Here is a 19,141-nt window from a genome sequence, read left to right as displayed (position 1 = left end):
TCCTTGAAAGAAATGTTTCCCTGCCCGATAGGTAAAGGGAAGAGGAAATGAGGAGGCCTTATGAGGGGAATGTGCAGTTCTCCATGGTGAGTTTCACTTCACGGTTTTTGCTGCATGTTTCACCACGGAGTTGGACCAGACTGTGGGGTTAGGTTGATGGAGAATTTTGGGATGGCTTGGTTTGGGATTCTGAGAAGGAAAGTTTCATGTCCCAATGGATGTTTAAAATATGAGGCAATAGGATGCCTGATAATTTTGTTGGAACTACCCAATGTGGCAAAGTTTAAAAAATCTGTGTTTGATTCAAATAACTTGTTTCTTGGAAATACAGATTCTGGATTTCATTAATGTGATGGAATGTAATTTAAACATATATCTCCTTGCTTCAGTAGAGGAAAAATAACAAACCATTTTTGCTTTTTAAGTAGAAGTATTTGACCTACATAATTAAGTATAAATTTCCCGAAATCTCCAAAACCATTATCTAGATGGAGGTTTGGAATAGTTTCAGTTTAAATAAGGAAATGCTGTACAAGATAATTTCATAATATGAAAACTGGAAATCACATTTTGGTCAACTTTCAAAATGTCCAAGTGTGGGAAACTTTCAAAAGAGGAACTGACTTAACGGTGCCCATTTCTAAAGTTATGGAATGTGTTCTTTTAAATGTGGCAAGTTTCAAAATGTTTGACCATACTAAATACCCAACAGACCACACATTCCTGTATGTCCATGTGCTTAACATGTATTAGTTGACTTTCCCTTGATTGACAGCAATGCTTGTCCCACCCCCGCCTCGAGGGGGGTGGTATCTTTTGCCCTTGTTGGCATGTCTGAGAGGCTGCCCAGCGGAGCAGATAGGAGCACTGTCTCAGGAGCCAGAGTGCCTGGGTTCAGTTTCTTGTTGCAGCTCTTATTTTCTTGTGACCTTGGGCAAGTTACTTATATTTTCTGGGAAACTGTTGCCTTCTCCTTACAATGAAAATAAATAATAATATCTACTTTGTTGGGTTGTTAAGGAAATGAAATGAGTGAAGATTTACCAAGTGCGTAGACTAATGCATGTCACGTGGCAGGTGTTAGTATGTTTCTTATTGAATGAAGTTAGAAGAAAACTGGGATACCATGTATACATTTGGGGATAGCTCACAAAAGTCGGGTGGGGAAAAATCAAAGATGAAATGAAAGATCCCAGAAACTAGAAGCTTGCCAAATGGGAAGAAACCAAATTTTAAATCCTATATATAGTCAAAACCAATAAAATCAGTATAGCTAGTGACTATACTGCTTTACATGATAATATGATCTTATTTACTTTTCTAAACAAAAATCCTCAGAGATGATCCCATTTTACAGATAAGAAAATTGAGGCACAGCAGTTAAGCAGGCCAACTTCAAACCCTCATAGTCTGGTTCAGAGGCCATACTCATGCTCATTACGTCATGCTCCCAACTTTGAGAAACCACAGATAGGGTGAACTGAAATTGTTTACTAGATTCTAGAGTTTCTGAGCTTTGTATTACTGATTGATGAGTGAGGAGTAACAATCAACTTTAAAGTTTAATGGATTTGTGAAACTTTTTTCCTTAAGGTGAAGTTTGTGGTTGAAAATATAAAATGGTTCCAAGTGGTATGATCCCAAGAGAATTAAAGAAGATACATTGAAAGCTCATAGAAATTAGAAGCCTGCCAAATGGCAATAAACGATTTTTTCCATTTGCAGTCTCTTTTGGGATTTTCCTTTGGATCAGAATTAACAGTCCAAAGGTTCCTGTTGATGTGGCTAACCAGTACCATCTAAATAATATCTGAAAAGATGAGGAAGTATTTGTCTTGATTTGGAATGAAAGTCATAGTGGGAACTCCTACAAAAAGAGCCTTTTACTTCCCATCAGATCATAGCACGGTACTTTCTCAGATGATATGAAATTGTTTAAAAAAATTCCACACTGGATTAACTGAAAGTGGAAATAATAATAAGTTAAAATAAGTTATGTAGTTTAACATTACATATAGAAGTGTCTATAAGTAGAATCAGTATTAGAAAATCTCTCTACATGTGAGTGGAAACAGGCAATGAAGTCATAGTATTACCTGAAACATATTATTATCTAGTTTCATCTTTTTATTATAAAAGGAAAACAAGTTTGAAGAATTCAAATATAAGCATGTGTATAGTAGAAAGTGAAAGTTAATCTCCCCTTACAGATGCTTACCAATTGTCAGCAAATATATATATTTACATTTATTGACATATCAGATCTTTGTTTCCTTTTCATGTCAGTCCATGAATATTTACCTATTTTTTTAAAAAGGTTATATAAAGTTACCATTATATAAAGTTTGGTTAAGCCATTACTGATTGGCATTTCGTGTTTTTTCTTTTTTTCCAAGTTTTTCTCTATTAAAAGCAGTACTGTAGGGCACATATATGTCCATATATTTTTGCATAGTTGTTTCAACATATTTGTAGAAAATTTCCTGGAAGTGGGATTGCTGGACCAAAGCTGTGCAGCAAAATGTGGAATGATATTTTCAGATAGCTTTCCGGAAAGATTGTACCAATTTACAGTCTCACTGAGTGGGATTCTTCCTTCCAACACTGTTATAAAAATCTTCTAAAGCAGTTCTAAGCTTACAGGTGAAAAAAGTCCATGTAATTTAAATGTAAATGTATTTGCTTTTTAGAGTATATATTTTTTCATATTTTTATTGTCCATCTGTATTTCCCTTGGAAATTGATATTTTATGTCCTTTTCCCATTTAAAAAAATCAGGCTGTTTCTCTTTATTTACTGACTTTTAAGTGCATTTCTACATGTTTAGTTCCAACTGGCATATTGTCATCTCACTTTGGGAATCACCAGTCAGCAATGATCGCCTAGATCTGGAATCTCTAGTTTTCAGTTAAAAGCTGCTGAAACACCTAGATGTATGAATAGTGGGTTCTTTTTCTGGATATTTTCTCCTTGTTTTTAGGGTTCTGGTCCAGAGGTTGTCAATCTTCTTTTCTAAAGAGCCACTTTAGTAAATATTTAGGTTTCGCAGCCGTGCAGTCTTCATCACAACACAACGGCTCAACCCTATTGCTGGAGCAGGTAACCAATCATGGATAAAACCTGAGTGCGTGTGGCTGAGTTCTAATAAACCTTACTATGGACCCTGAAACTGGAATTTCATATAACTTTAATACAACATGTAATTTTATTCTAATATTTTTCCTGTTACATTTGAAAATGTAAAAACCATTCTTAGGTCACAGGCTATACAAAAACAGGGGCTGGACAAGGTTTGGCTTGCAGATGATAGTTTGCCCCACCTGTTTTAGACTGTTTCTATAAAAACCACTGCAAAAACCTGTCACTAACCAGCAGCCTTAGGACTTGTTAGCTACTAAGGCTGTTGGCAAGACTACATTTTGTTTGTCTCACCTTCGAACTTTTCAACTTCTGTACCTGAGTCAACCGAATTTGGCTTCACTTTTTTTTTTTTAATTGTGAAATCTGGAATTTACTATGTGTATTAAAGTTCTTAAACCTGGAAATAGTGACATACTCTGGGTATCATGAGTACTCTGTAAATACTGATGTCTCAGTCCGTCTTGAGTGGATTCAATTTGATTTTTGATACAGTAGTGTATGCTGTCTAATGTCTTTGAATAAGGAATTCCCAACAAAGTGAGATTTAGAGTTTAATGTAAAATTTTCATATTATATATAAAAACAGGTAATTCTAAACACTTTACAATTGTTTTACAAAAATACTGTAATACCATTGGCATTTCTGGTTTTTTTCTTTGTCTTAAGGTAATTGTCCTTGCAGTGAATTAATTTAATCCAAAGGGAGAGATTATTTGGGAAAGTCTTTGCCCACTCTGCAGTCTCCTAGCAATTCATGTGGTCATGGCATCGTGGTGTCAGTTTTAACCCACTCTCTACCTCCTGACCGGGATGGGTTGAGGGGTGCATCTGCCCTTCATTTTTCTCATATGCAAAATAAGATCAGATGCATTGATCTCTAGTTTTCTTCCATCTTAACTATCCTGCTGTTCTTACAGAATGTGCACACTTACACGCGTGATGTTAGGGTGAATGGCATTAGTCTACGTGGCAAGAATTAGACTAGCAGTATGTTGAATATGCATCTTTTTTGATGCATTCCTCTTTGTGCATTGCCACTAGCATTCATTGCTTGCTTGTAGAAGTGCCAGGGAAGTAAATGCAGCCACTCGAGAATAGATATCATTTAGAAAGTTGAGTGAGTTCAACTTTGCACTGATATTTAGGTCAGCAGAAATTGTGGAGGATTTAGATAAAAATCAATTAATACTGAAGTTCAGTGAACTTCCTTATATTGCAACTCATCCCCTTTTTCCCCCCTTCTCATCATATTTTGATATTGGTATCCATGCCTTACATTTGAGAATCACCTCTGGGGATCATAAATAATTGAGATAAATAATGTCACCTTCTAAGTGTGTTATACATTTTGTTTATATTAAAAATAGTGACTATGGCTTGTGTAGAATCATACATCATTATCATTTACTTATGAACTAATTGATGTGTTATGTCACCCTCAATAGAGACTTTGCCCAATAACATGTCATAAAACAGTTTTTACAGTTATCCTTTATTAAATGGGTTTGATGTTTAACATAGGAGTATATAAAAGATGAGTCATGGTATCTAATGTCTTTGAACAAAGAAATTCCAACAAAGTGTGATTTAGAGTTTAATATACATTTTTTTTGTATTACACACAAGTGACAAACCAGTAATTACAAACACTTTAACCACTTTTCTGTTAATAGTTATGCTTTGCAACCACATAATCACATTTGTTGTTCTCACTGAAGCAAATATTCATTAACAAAGTAGCAGGTAGTTTCTGGAAGCTAGTTAATAGAGGTAAGTGGCAATGATGGCATTGTACCATTAATAAAACTGGTTTCTCTAGCATCAAGGAAATACTCAGTTTTTTGGTATTAGAATGTCATAAAAATAACTTAATAACTGCTATTTGTGTTCTTTTTATTGGAAAAGTATTTTTAAACTTCTGTCTTTTTAATGAAAGTTAAAAACATTCAGTCGAATTACCATTTCAGTTAGTTTAAATTTCTTAGGCTTTTGCTGATAGTAAGTTAGTAGTTAATATTCTTTGTAAGGTGTCCCACTTAAATTTTTATAATGAGTATCACAGTAGATCAGCATTTAGGGGCTGGGGTGTATGTACATCTTAGTATAATTTTCAGTCAGACGCTTTTTATCAGGTTTATCATTCTTCCTTAGTTGGTTCTAACTTGATAATTACATTGTGTTCAATAACGTAGTTAAATTACAGTAGGTATTGTATGGTCATCCACTTTGCCAGCACTCTACACATCATGACTTCTGCGCAGCTTGGCTTGTCACCATGATTAGATACAGCTTGTTTTGCTACACATCTACATGGTAGGTTTCTTTTTCTGCATTTTAAGATAGCTTTTAATACCGGACAAGTAAATGACAATTCTGTTGTTTTCTGCTACTTGTTCAGAGAGTCACTGTTACGCCACTTACAATTAGTCAGTATTTTTACACAGAGCTCTCCTTTTCGATGTTCCAAACACTAATAGATTGAAATATTACCTCAGGTGGTTTACATCGGAGTCTCTTCGCTTGGGTCACCACCATCCTGTTCTTTTTTCCTGTTTTGTTGGGATGGAGATGTGGCAGAATCGGTGCACCTCAGCATACTCACCAAGGAATTTTTGAAGGACTTGCAAAGGAAAAAGTAGATGAATGGATCCAGGCATGCATTTAAGGAAGTTAACCAAAGTGTGCTCTCTTTAACATAAAACAGAGTATTTTCAGCAGAGCAGTCAAAGACATCCCGGGTTTGGCTCAGGGTGTAGGGAATGCGGGCAAAATGGAAAGGAACAAAGCAAATAAAAAATACAGCGATGATAATGAAAACTTTGATGTTTACCTTTTTCTTGGGGACTTTGCCTACGCCCCTCGTTCTCACATATGACCTGTACAGTTCTTTTGTAATGAGTGTATAACATACAATGACAATTAAAAAATTAATCCAGAAAATCACTTGACAGATGTAATTGACTATTTCATGCCAGACCAGACCAAACTCTGATTTGAGGAAAGAGCATTTCTTCACATTTTTGTCTCTCGGCCTCCTGTTGGTCAGAATCATGTTGGGCAAAGAGAGTAAGAACATGAATGCCCAAATTACAACGGAGAGAATTTTAGCCCCCAAGAGATTGTTGGGGTTGGACATCTTAAATGGCCTGGTGGTTTTCTGGTAGCGATCAATAGTTATGAGTCCTAGGAATGAAATACTGATGTACATTGTGAAATAAAATATGACAGAGGTCACTTGGCACACAAAGGTTCTCAGTGGTCCTGTTCCCAGTTTGGCGTCACTGAGAATTTTGAATGGAAAAGTCAGAATCATGAGAAGATCAGAAATGACTGTGTTCTTAAGAAAAATAATAAAGTTGGATTTACTGCGGATTTGAAAGAAAATCCTCATTGCCAGGCTGTTTGTGATGAGTCCAACAAAAAACAGGACAGTGTAGAGGAGCGGGAAGAGGACCTGGGTGATCTTGTAATCTCTGGCGCACAGGCTGCCATTCCCAGCCACAGAGGTGAGGTTGTCCATGGCTTGTGTTTCTTCTTTGCTGCCTAAGGGAGGAGAGTAAGGATTGTTATTTTCAGTCCCAGACTGTTGATTTTGTGTAACTTTTTTTTTTTTAAATGTTATATATTTATTTGAGAGAGAGCAAGAGAGCTGGAGGGGGAGCATAAGGGCAAGGGGAGGGGCAGAGGGAGAAGCAGACTCCCCACTGAGCAGGGAGCCCAATGCGAGCCCAAGGCAGATGCTTAACCTACCGAGCTACCCAGGTGCTCTCTGTGTAACTTTTCTGGACAGTCTTCTCTAAAAATTGAAGTTTCTGATCCTTATTGTGACAGTAAGAATACAGAAAATTGAATCTCAGCATACTTAATTGTGGCAAATACCAAATAAAATGGCCTGAAGTATGTTGTATGAAGGTATAGATACTTTGTATTTCTCATTTGCTAAATGTTTGCCTCTTAAAGGACGTTTTGTTAGGCAAATGCGCACAGTGTATAGAAATGGGAAGAGAAACATGGACTGTGCTTTTATTCCTTTCCAGCTTCATTTCCATGCCATTGAGCTTTTTTGTTTCTATTCACAGTCACTTTCCCTGCATTCTCATTATTCCCGGCCTTCATTTGCTCTGATACCATCAAAGTGTTCTAAGGAGAAGTGACTCATAATTGGCTATTAAAAAGTGGGAAGAAATTTGTATAAAATCACTTGTAGAGAATTTTTGTTAAATATTAAATCAGATATAAAACTTTATAATTGGAAGATATTTCTGCCTGCATATTGCTCAGTTATCCAGTCAGCCTCAGACTCATTCTTTAGCTCAAATACTTTAACCCACATATATCTTACTTCTGACTTTGCACATATATTTGAAGTTTTTACATACATTTTGTTGAATATCATTCAATTAAAAAAAAAAACAGTAAACAAAATGAAGTGGTCATCAAGTGGTGTTCTTCAAAACAGCCGGGGCATACTTTCCAGGTATATAGAGTATATAATCATAGCTAAAATAAAATATGAAAACCACATCCGTGTCTGGTTCCCTAGGTTATTATACCACAACCGGTGGCTATAAAAGAAAACTAACACTTTACTTGAATACATTATCTTGCATCTAAGTTTTGAAATTTAAAATGAAATTTGTAATGTTTTTATTTCATCGATGGCAAATGGAATTGATTCTGTATCAGTATTATTCCTAAATATAAGACCTGGTGATGTTCATACATACCCAAATTTTTTATTTTTTTTTATTATTTATTTATTTATTTATTTAAAAGATTTTATTTATTTATTCAACAGAGATAGAGACAGCCAGCGAGAGAGGGAACACAAGCAGGGGGAGTGGGAGAGGAAGAAGCAGGTTCATGGTGGAGGAGCCTGATGTGGGGCTCGATCCCATAATGCCGGGATCACGCCCTGAGCCGAAGGCAGACGCTTAACCGCTGTGCCACCCAGGCGCCCCCATACATACCCAAATATTTTTTTTAAAGTCCACATGAAAGACTAAAGTATGGCAAGTAAAGATAATACTAAATCCCCACAAATGTAATATTTCATTGTCTAATTATTGAAAATAAAAGATTCATGTCACAATTGTGACTTCAATTTCAACACCTCCTCCCCAGTTTAAGTTAAAAAACAAATACTAAAGAAAATTCAGTATCAGATTGAGATAAGATGGTAGATTTTAAGCTTCCTTGCTACTGCGGTTTACTCTATTTTGTGCATTCTCTGATATTTTTGGAAATGATGCGTTGGGAATGCTAATTTTGCATGGACTGTATCTTATTTAATGAGTAGTCTTGATATCAAGAGTATCACCTCCATCTGTCTATATTTAAGGCTCACTTTCCACTTGAGGTAAAATAAGACCATTTATATTTTATTTCCATGTTTTGTGTGTGTTTGTATTTAATGAAGAAGTTAGTGGTTGTCTCTAACAGCATTAATACAGCTTGTATTTTAAATTTTATTCCAAATAAGTACATGAATTGGTATCAATTATTATTAAAGGTTTCTAATTTTAAGAAAACTTGACAAACATGTACACACCTATCATCCTGTAAACACACAGATTTGTCAAATACTTTTAGATATAAAGTTACCTGGTTACTCTGTTGATTCAGGAGGATTTAAATGTATCCATTAAGTGGCGTTTAATATGTCCTGCAGAGTGGCATCTGGTATTTTCCTTTCAATGTCTTAGTTTAGTTGTTATAACTCCTTATGATCGAGTATCTGCTGAGTTTTCATCAGTAAATCTTGAGTGTTCTAGAGAGAAAGAGAGGAAGAGAGGACTTCACAGTCAGAAATTACCTTCCAATGCCCTGGACTCAAAGCTGTGCAGACACTGTATTTCCGTCTGGCCCCTTTTAGGACTTCTGCTTTTATTTCCCCGTGAAATGTGGGGCAGGGTGGGTAAGAATTCATCTTTTAAGAAGCAATTTTAAAATCTTGCTGCTTTTTGCTGAAACCTGCCATAGACTTTGATGCTTTATGAGTTCTTTTCGTTATTGTTCATGCACATGATAAATCCATGTTGAGATCAAGCTTTTTGAAGTCTGCTTCCTGGAGAGGTTGCAGGCTTGCTTTCTCAGATGATTATTTACCTGAAAACATACCGTGCTTAAGCTGGGTGATATATTGCCTTATAACAGGTAATTACATTAACTCGAAATGTGTGCTTGTTACGGATGTTAAGTCTCTTGCTCCTTGTTTTTTTCCTGGTTAATAATGTTATTATTTTAAATCTGTGTTTGATCAAGTCTTTGTACGTGAAACAGTTTCCTCTCATTATAAATTTTAAGATTCCAAAATTACATTAAAAAAGAAAAACAGTTGTCTCCTTTGCCAGACTTATTATATAAAGTGTCTTTCGTGCTTTTCTTAAATAGGATTTAAATATAAACAATTTTTTTGTAACCTTGCTTTGGTTTGGGGGGAATATATCATTAAATAAAGGGATCCCTGTTTCATTAATGCCTTTATGTAAATACTGTTTTTGGTGCTCACACAGACACATACAGTATTTCAAACTATAATGTTCTTTTGTTTCTAGTAGATCCACTTGGGTGAATCTACTGGATTTTGGTTACTTCTTTCTTTGGAGTTTTGAGTCTGTCTGTCGCTGCATGTGTTTAAATCATCTTTGATACCAATTTTCAAAGAGCAGAATAGCAGCTCAGCATCGGCTAAGAAGTTGTGACAAATGCACATTCTTGGGCATGAACCTGGCTCCAGTGACTCAGAAACTCGGGGTGTACCTCTTAGCTATACTTTAATGAAATCCAACTTCCAAGTGAAGCTCATGCACAGTGAAGTTTGAAGATTATGGATTTACACTGCCCTGAGAATTTTGTTGGCATTGAGAGTTTGTAGTTAAGCTATAAATTTGAGTAATTTCAGTCAGACATTCAGTCACATAATGATCCCGATCTGTTAGTCATCTAGAGGTTGATATTAAACTCTTGGAAAAGTGGATATTCTTCTTTTTTCTTTTTTTAAAAGATTTTATCTATTTATTTATTTAGAGCAAGAGAGAGAGAGCACGCAGGGGCAGGGCAGAGGGAGAGAGAATCTCAAGCGGAGTCCATGCTGAACATGGAGCCAGCTGTTGGGTTTGATCTCGTGACCTGAGCCAAAACCAGAGTAGATTGCTCAATTGACTGAGCCACCCAGGTGCCCTGGAAAAGTGGGTAGTTTTAAGTTATTTTTGTTTTGAAATTTATTGCAGTTAACAAATTTTAATAGTTGTTAGTTGGTTTGGAGACACAAAATTATACTTTTGGAAAACACTTTTATGCCTATGTACACTTCAGAATAATAATAGCCAACATTTGACCCCTTATATTGTCATGACTTATTTTATGATCTCAGTTACTCTCTGAAGAGTATTATTTCATACTATTTCCATTCTCTGCATGATGGAAACTGAGGAGCAGAGCAGTGAAGTTAGAGACCCCATGCTAACCCATGACGTCTGATCTCAGAGCCTACATTTGTAACCATTGTGCTGTAGAAATCCTCCTCATCTCACAGTCTGCACAAGCCCCCCTCTCCCCGCCCTGAGGCCCAGGAGCGAGAGGTAAATGTCATGAATGGAATAGTCGTATGTTTTTCAAGAAAATAGAAGTCATACTTGCCGGTACAGCAAATTGTAAACTTTAGTCTAAAGGATGTTTATGAAGTATTTTTAAGATTTCATATGAAACAAGGCTTGTGAAAAAAAAAATCATGATTGATTTCAACAGATTAATATGCCATATAAATGAACACTACTTTAGGATACAGAAATCGTACTACTTTCTGAAGAATTTGTTTCCAAATTCCTAGAAGGCTATGACTAGGGATTTGAGGGGTGAATGAAAGCTTCCAGCTCTTGGTCTAAATGAACTTGCCTTTGACTTTCACTTAGAACCATACCTATCTGTAGGCCACTTGACTCTGAAAGTGACTAAAATCTTTAGGTGAGAAGCCTTTCAGATTATAAAAGTACACTGTTAACCCTTGAACAACATGGGGGTTAGGGGCTATAGTAGTTGAAAATTTGCACAGAACTTAATTTTTTTTTTAAGTTTGAAATTGATGTTTCGTTGATATATGCATATAACTTTTGACTTTTCCAAAAACCTATTAGTAGCCCATTGTTGGTGGAAGCCTTACTGATAATGTAAGCAGTTGATTAACATGTATTTTGTATGTTATATGTGTTATATACTGTATTACAATAAAATAAGCTAGAGAAAAATGTTATTAAGAATATCTTAAGAGAAAATACATTTATAGTACTTACTGTATTTATTGATAAAATCTGCACGTAAGTGGACCCACAAAATTCAAACCTGTATTTTTCAAGGGTCAAGTATATTATCCTACCAATTGAAGTAGATCAAGTTGTGCACTTCAGTCTCATTAATAAGAACAGCATGTGCAGTTTGTAATTGTCTGTGTTACCATTGGAGAGGACTAATTTTGATTTGGTTTATTTCTGTGATTGAGATGACTTAGAAAAATGAATTTATACCCCAGAATTTTTACATGTAAGTGGTTTAATTGGTTTACTTATTTTGCCACATCTGTTAATGGTAGTCTGCTCATCTGAAAAATATTTACTTCAGCTGGGATTACTCTGAACTCAAGAGAGCCATGTCTTGAACTGGTAGGACCCGGTGGTCCTTGTGGAACCAGATTAGCGCCAGAGGACGGAGATGTAATTGAGACATTTGATTAGGTCTCAGGCTGTTTTAGTTGTAACATTTTATGGTTTCAGAATGTGGTCATTTTGACATTAGTTGATGTTGTGTTTCAATACATGCATTTTAAGGCAGTTCTTACATAATCGAGTGGTTTCACCTATTAAGAGTATAGAAATTTAGGTTATATATTAGATGCCACAAGTAAGGAGTCCTGGGTTTGGGGTAGTTAGTAAAAGATAATGCTATGTTGATCCAATTATTTGTCATCCCTGGCTTGATTGTTTTGCTTTTGAAAGCAGAGAACTTTGTGTGTGTGTGTGTGTGTGTGTGTGTGTGTGTGTGTGTGTGGTCAACCCCACTGACATTCATTGCATTGTGCTCCTAGGATACATTGAGCCTGTTGGATAAAGCTGTCATTTCAGCCATACCATGGGCTATAAGCTATTGTAGAACAAAAGTTTCCTATATAAATCTAATAAAAGGAGTCTCCTATTTTCTGAATTTAAAGAAGTTACTCCATTTTAGGTAATGAATGAGAAGACGCTGCTAATTTCTTGTTCCTCTGACACAGCCTCCCCATGCATGTCACTCCCTTCTTACACCCCTGCCCAAGGCTTATCACTCATGTAACATTTATTTGAAGTTAATTCATTCTAAACAGAATAAAGTGACATATTGAAAGACTAAGCTAAAAGAAATTTTTTAGGCCTCTTAACAGTTTTCATTTAAATAGGTTAAAGCACAATTTTTATATGAAAAATAGATGAACTAAAGCACAATTTTTATGTCAATCACTCTGTTGTTTTTAAAAAGTATTTTGTTTTTAAGATTTATTAATTTTTTTTTTGAGAGAGCCTGTACATCCTGGCGGTGGGGAGGGGCGGGGAGAGAGTCTTAAGCGTACTCTGTGCTGAGTGTGGAGCCAGACACGGGGCTCCATCTCATGATTTTGAGATCACGACCTGAGCCAAAATCTGAGATTCGGATGCTTAACGAACAGCGCCTCCCAGGGATCCCTTAAAATGTGGTTTTTACTACTTTTCTGGGAGTTGGGGTGGGGTACTCTGTGCACTTTATTTACAGAGTGTTGGGAAGTATGAAATGCTGTATTTTGTTTTATTCGGAGGACCATTGCATTCACTTCATCTATTTTGTCTTAGTGTTTGGAAGAAAAGGAAGCACATCTAGAGTGGGATTCCTTTTTAAATCTCTTTTTAAAAAGAACATTAATTTATTAATTTTGAAATTCCGTGATTATTGGGGCACTGTAGAAATACCAGGAAGTATGAATGAGGTAAAAGGAGAATAAACATCTCTGATTATCTCATATCTGTTATCACATCTTATGAACACACGCATGTTTTGGCAACATTTCTAATCACTTATGTTTTGGTGATGACTTAGAAGAGATTTCATTTCATTCAGTTAACTCCAGTTCTTCCTTCTAAGGGTATTTGGCTCAAGAGATCTATTTTAATTTCTGTAGTACTACAAGCCTTCTAGGGCTTTTTGGACATGTATCCCCCTAGTTTCTTGATCACTAGTCTTTGTGAGTGTCAGATATTTTCTGGAGAAAAAGAGAAATTGATCCTGGGGATGCAATTTTCAGAAGTTAGTTTATAGGTGAGATGACCTGTCCAACCTAAGCACAACAGCGGGCTGGCATGAGAGGGGTGGCTAGACTTCTATGGACTGTCCAGTTGATTCTCTTTTCTGCCCAACAAGTCTGTCCTTCAGGGTATAAATAAGAGAGTAATTCTTTGGTACTGATCTCCAGTCATTGATATTACTTACAACTATGCAGCTTGAGGGGTTTTAATACCTAGTTGAAGGAGCAGAACTCATTGATACCTTTGGAAATATTTGGTCCATTTTCTAAGGTTGACCTTGTTCTCATGTAGTATGAATTGCTACTTGAAGACATATTTTTGACAAGTACAAAAAGTTGATATAAATTTTGTAAGCCAGTGAAAAACAGTTGCTTTTAAACTATCTCTGCCTTTCCTCTTTGAAGACCAGTAACAGCTATCATGATATACCTAAAAATATTAATATCAGACACAAATATGGTCTTCAGGCCCCATGTAGAGGCTGATGGTGGTTCTTTTGCAGCTAAAGCCATGTTGCTCTTGCTTTTTAATTTCTTCCACTCACTCTCAACTCTTCGCTCTGCTTCTGGCCCAACTCCCGGAGCAGATGAGGGCCAATGAACTGATACAAGATTCTTCAGTTTCCTTATTTCTTTATCTCCAAATTTCCCTGTATTATTCTCACCAGTTTTCTTTTTCCTCTGTGTGTAAGTCGAAAGTTGTCCCTGTCTTCTTTCCACGTTAATCCAAACATGCAGCCATTGTTTTCTACCTTCATTATGAGTTATCTACCCCCGCCCCCCAAACTGGATTTCCTTCATGGAGATTCCTTTCTCTGAAACATCGTTGGTTATCCTAATATATCTTTCCTCCCCCACCTTTCAAGCTTCATGCCCAACTACTAGTAAGTGTGGGTTACTTCCCTCACCTTTACCATTTCACCATCTACTCTTACTACAACCCTGTTTCCGGCTTTCTGTCCCCTACTACTCTAGAGAAACTTCTCTTTTGAGGCTCGTAAGTAGTTTTTTTTTTTTTTTTTTTTTTTTTTTTTTAAGTACTCAAGTCAGAGAGGCAACATCCATTGTAATTTCTTACTGCATTTGACACTGTTGATGGCCCCCAATGTTAAATGTCCCCTGACTTCTGTGACTTTCACTTGTCCATTCATCTTATTAATTATGGAGAGTATGTGTGCGTCATCTGATGGCTCATTTATCTCCTTCATATCTCCGCTCTCTTGGTTCTTCCCTCCCTCCCAAAGAGAACATATTGCTCTTATCCCTAACAGCATATATTAAGTACCTAATTAGTGCCTTCTAAGGAGAATATAATGTGAATAAAACAGACCTGGGATTCTCCCTCACAAACTGACAGTCTAGCAGGGAGGGACATTAAACTAGTAGATCAAAAGTGAATTACCCTGTGGCAAGTGCTCCAAAGGCTCTCCTCCCTTCCCCACTCCTCCTGTGCTGAGGGCTTTCACTAACTGAGGTGACAGTGAGGGACCTGAGGCTGTAATTGTGCACAGCACTTAGTGCGTTGAGGGGCAGCCTGTCGAGAGTATTTTAGGTGGCAGGAGGAGCAACAGCAAAGGAAGGAAGTACCCTCAGTGTCTTGAGGAAATGTTGAGTAACGCAGTCCAGTGTGGAACTGGGGTGCATGCAAGTGAGAAGTGGAACTGTAGAAATCTGAATGGACAGCAGTGGGGCAGTGGCGTCTGTCTGATAATGCTGCTAAGCGTTTTACATCATCTCAGTTATTCTTACAAAAATCTTAAAAGGGTGGCATTAGCCCATTTTTCAGGGGAAGAATCTGAGGCCCAGAAAGGCTTATTAGGACAGAAAGCCTCAAAGGACCATGGAGTTCACAAATGGCACAACCTGAATTGAGTCACAGCTCTGTCCTACCCTGAGCTCTCTCCTACCTGTTACTGGTACAGGTGAAGCCATAGTATTGATGTGTCTGTGACGAGCTCTGCAAATGCTACTTTCGTGACACTGAATCTGTGCTCCTCCTGGACAGGGACCATTTGTCGTTTCTCAGGGTTCCTAGCATCTTGTCTTCCCATAAGTAGGTACTCTAAAAGCAGTTGTTCAGTAACCTTGCTGACTTCTTTCCATCACTCATCACACAGAAGTTTACATTAGAACTGTTTGACTGAAAACAATTGCCAGGACACATGACTGGCACTGTCTGAGGGTTGTGGGTTTTTTTTGTTTTTTTTTTAATAAGATTTTATTTTTTATCTGAGGGATGGGGAGAGAGGGGGAACGCACCAGCAGGGGAAAGGGTAGAGGGAGAGGGAGAAGCAGACTCCCCACTGAGCAGGGAGCCAGACGTGGGGCTGGGTTCCAGAACACCCAGATCATGACCTGAGCTGAAGACAGGTGCTTAACTGACTGAGCTACCCAGGTGCCTCCCCTGCCTGAGTTTTGTACAGTTTTCTCCATCTCCTCCTGTTCCCTTCCAGGGCTCATATGTACACATCCCACCAGACAAAAAAAAGAAAGATATCAGTAATGCTCTGTAATGACAACAAAAATTGGAGATTACTAAGCAGCTCAGATCATTCAGGTGTGCAATGAAATGTGGGAATCACTATCTGTTTTGACTTTATCCTGTGATTAGATCTGTCTTTTAAAACCTCGGAGGAGATTTGGATATTCAGAATACAAAATAATAACAACTTCTAGAAGATACCTGCTCCTAGCTCTTTTTTTTTTTTCTTTTTTAAAGAAGCAAATTTGAACACCTGAAACATTACTGATTATTCCTGCACAGGGTAGCAAGATGGATCATCAGGGTTTACAAATTCGTGTTTCTAGGAGTGTGTAATAGAAGAGGAATCAATGCAAAGAAAAGTGGTGACCTGATGGAAAGTGACAGAAGCTGAGAGAGAAAACAGGCTCTTATTTCAAGAGGACAGAAGCAAGCTGCAACTTTGTGCAGAGTGCAGAGTTTTTGTTTTGTTTTATTTTTTAAATAAGTCAAGCGAAGCTTAGAATACTCCGAGTCTCAAGGCTTTTGCTCTTTTTTGTAGCCATTCTGAACACAGTACAGTTAATCTTCCCTCGGAAATAGTCTTTGCTCATGCAAGCTCCTTAGAATTAGATACTGTTAGGAAGGATAAGTGCCTAACATGGGCAAACATGTACAAAAAACTATGAAAAGGGGTTGTACTGAGACAGAGCTTGGAATTTTATGAAGAAAATGGAAGAGTATAGGATGTGTTCAGTGGTATGTATGTGTTTTTGTTATGCTGTCTCTAAGTTATTTCTTTTCCCTTGTGGGAAAAATAGTGCTTGAATTTACTGTGTCTGTGGGGCAGGGGCGGAGGTGGTCCAGTAGAGGAAGGTGGTGCAGAACATGTGTGCATTTCCAGTTATTTGCCTCACACCTAATGAGACCTACCTTCTTTACCGTTTTGTCATTTGGAAATAAATATACATACACCTCACACAGTCATTTTGGAAGCCAATGGAACATTTTTTTTTCCCTCAAAGTACCTGAGGGTCCTAGCAAGATCATTTTTTAAAAAAATATAAAATATTTAATGATGCCATATATAGAAAACCAAGCTTGCTAAGAAATAACATTTTCCGTAAGGAAGACGTATGACTAGATAATATGTAATATGATGTGAAATTATTACCATGTCAAATTTTAAACAATGAAAAGTTTTCAAGAGTCAAAACTTACTCTGTAGGGTACGCCCACATCAAATGCTTCTATTAAGACTTCAGGTCAGTTGACACTTTTTTTTTTAAACTTTAGCAAGTTCCAAACTGGAAAAACAAGGGTGTTGCCAGTGGAGGTTGAGGTGAATTGAAAGGTGGGCGGGATGCCACCAGCGCAAGCCAGCATGGAGATGCTGTGGTTAGTGCATTTCATGGATGTGAAATGCAACCCCACCCCTGCAAACAAGGGTTTCAAAATGTTTTTTTCTGTTTTTCAGGATGAATCTTCAAGTCATGAATGTAACCAGCGCACAATCCTTCTTTATGGAGTGGGCAAAGAGCGTGACGAAGCGAGGCATCAGTTGAAGAAGATTACCAAAGATATTTTGAAAATCCTAAATAAGAAGAGCACCACAGAGACAGGGGGTAAAGAGCCTTAATGCATTTGCTCCCATTGTGCTGTCTTTTGCCCTTCCTCTTAGCACAGTCTTTATCAGAGTCCTACATGGCACTGTCACCAGAGTGTTTCCTCTCCTGAATGACTGTCATATTGAAATATGAATAAGCACATTGAAATTTTAAGGCCTTGGTTCCATTTATAGTATTCCTTTTATTAAAATACCATGTTGTATAGATAGATATAGGTAATTTTAATTTTCTTCCCTCTTTTTTTTTTCATTCTTCCCAAATTTTCTACAGTAAGCATAAGTGAAGTACTAAAGAAGGATTTGGATAACCCTTAGTCTGGAAAAGTTCCATTTCTTCAATTCTTTACCATCCTTTTTTTTTTTTTTTTTTTAAGATTTTTATTTATTTGACAGAGAGAGAGAGAGTACAGATGGAGGGAGAAGCAGGCTCCCTGATGAGCAGGGAGCCCAATGTGGGGCTTGATCCCAGGACCCTGGGATCATCACCTGAGCCGAAGGCAGATGCTTAACTGAGCCACCCAAGGCGCCCCTTTACCATCCTTATTTAAGCTCATAGGTTGCCTGTGTACTCACATTGGCACGGTAATTGAAAATCATGGCAGTGTAGTTGGTGATCTTGTTTTACATTATTCAGATGAGTAATTGTAATAGGTAGTGGTGGCAACCCATAACACCAAATGATTTCGACTAATGAAGAAAATTGGGTCTTTGCTCTATAACGCTTTCTTTACTTGGAATAGTCTTTTCCCATGCTCTTGACATAGTTTTTTACAGTGAAGCTATGCCTTTATATTATGTCACCACATTGCATAATTGGAATTCTGTAATTATCCACTTCACATTTGCCTAATCACTCTTTTTAAGGATTGTTTATTTTATCAGACAGTCATAAGATTTAAAATATGATATCATTATATATACTTCACTACTATTACTGGTGTTTATTTCTTTATTATGTAAATAAACAAAGAAAAAAAAGTTTGGATTTTCCCTATGCAAACAGTGTTCTTCCTTCACATGGCATAAACTGCTCTAGGAACCCTGTTTGTTGGCCAGTGCAAAATACATATGTTTTTATGAACCTCTTCACAGGGCCTCTACTCTTTAGACTCTAACCAGGTGATTTACTAGAGCTCTCCCATACTAGATCTTTGCTAGAGAAAAGTGCAGATAGAACTAATGCAAATAGCTCTGTGTCCTCTCCATCGGTAGCGGAGCACATGCACAAACGAGGTATGAAGGCCACGTGTTTTTCAGTGTGAATGTGGTGTTGCAGGTGTCTGTTGTTTGAGGCAATCGTCTTTAGAACATAATGGAAGAGTTACTTCAGGTGATGTACAACAGTTCCCTGACTCCCCTCCCTTCCAAGGCCACTGAAGGATCTTGTACCAACTGGCCCTGTGAGGGAACAACCAAGAGTTGTGGATGGGAAATGAAACCTTGTTGTTATTGGCCTGTCATTCTCAAGCTTGGTTTTAAAAAAACAAACAAAAACCCAGAAACAAAGAACCTGCTCTAAGAAAAACTGTTGATCTGTTGTTTTGCTGTTTCTCTCTGTTAGAAAAAAAGAGGAAATGGATTGCATGTAGAAGGTTGAATTTAGAAGCAC

General features: G+C 37.2%; 2 protein-coding genes across 3 annotated transcripts in view; one reads left to right on the top strand and one right to left on the bottom strand.

Moving 5' to 3' along the window:
- MED12L (mediator complex subunit 12L) overlaps positions 1-19,141 on the top strand; it is a 314,505-nt gene that overhangs the window by 223,505 nt on the left and 71,859 nt on the right. The window contains exon 17 of the mRNA XM_057315807.1: positions 17,383-17,530. Within this exon, the coding sequence (XP_057171790.1) occupies positions 17,383-17,530 (148 nt within the window). The remainder of the gene's footprint in view (positions 1-17,382; positions 17,531-19,141) is intronic.
- The window catches only part of P2RY12 (purinergic receptor P2Y12), a 45,216-nt gene continuing 30,692 nt past the window's right edge, over positions 4,618-19,141 (bottom strand). The window contains exons 1-3 of one of the 2 annotated variants that reach the window (XM_026497288.4): positions 17,127-17,565; positions 8,746-8,911; positions 4,618-6,684 (exon numbers count right to left, since the gene is read on the bottom strand). In XM_026497288.4, coding sequence (XP_026353073.1) covers positions 5,642-6,661 — 1,020 coding nt within the window. In that variant the 5' untranslated portion in view covers positions 6,662-6,684; positions 8,746-8,911; positions 17,127-17,565 and the 3' untranslated portion in view covers positions 4,618-5,641. Of the gene's footprint in view, positions 6,685-8,745; positions 8,912-17,126; positions 17,566-19,141 lie in introns of those variants that run through there. The other variant, XM_026497287.4, reaches the window with a different exon arrangement.

This window comes from Ursus arctos, unplaced genomic scaffold, assembly GCF_023065955.2.
Source record: "Ursus arctos isolate Adak ecotype North America unplaced genomic scaffold, UrsArc2.0 scaffold_20, whole genome shotgun sequence".
Lineage (NCBI taxonomy): Eukaryota > Metazoa > Chordata > Mammalia > Carnivora > Ursidae > Ursus > Ursus arctos.
Note: the sequence above shows the minus strand (reverse complement) of the source record. Positions and strands in the feature narration are given on the sequence as shown.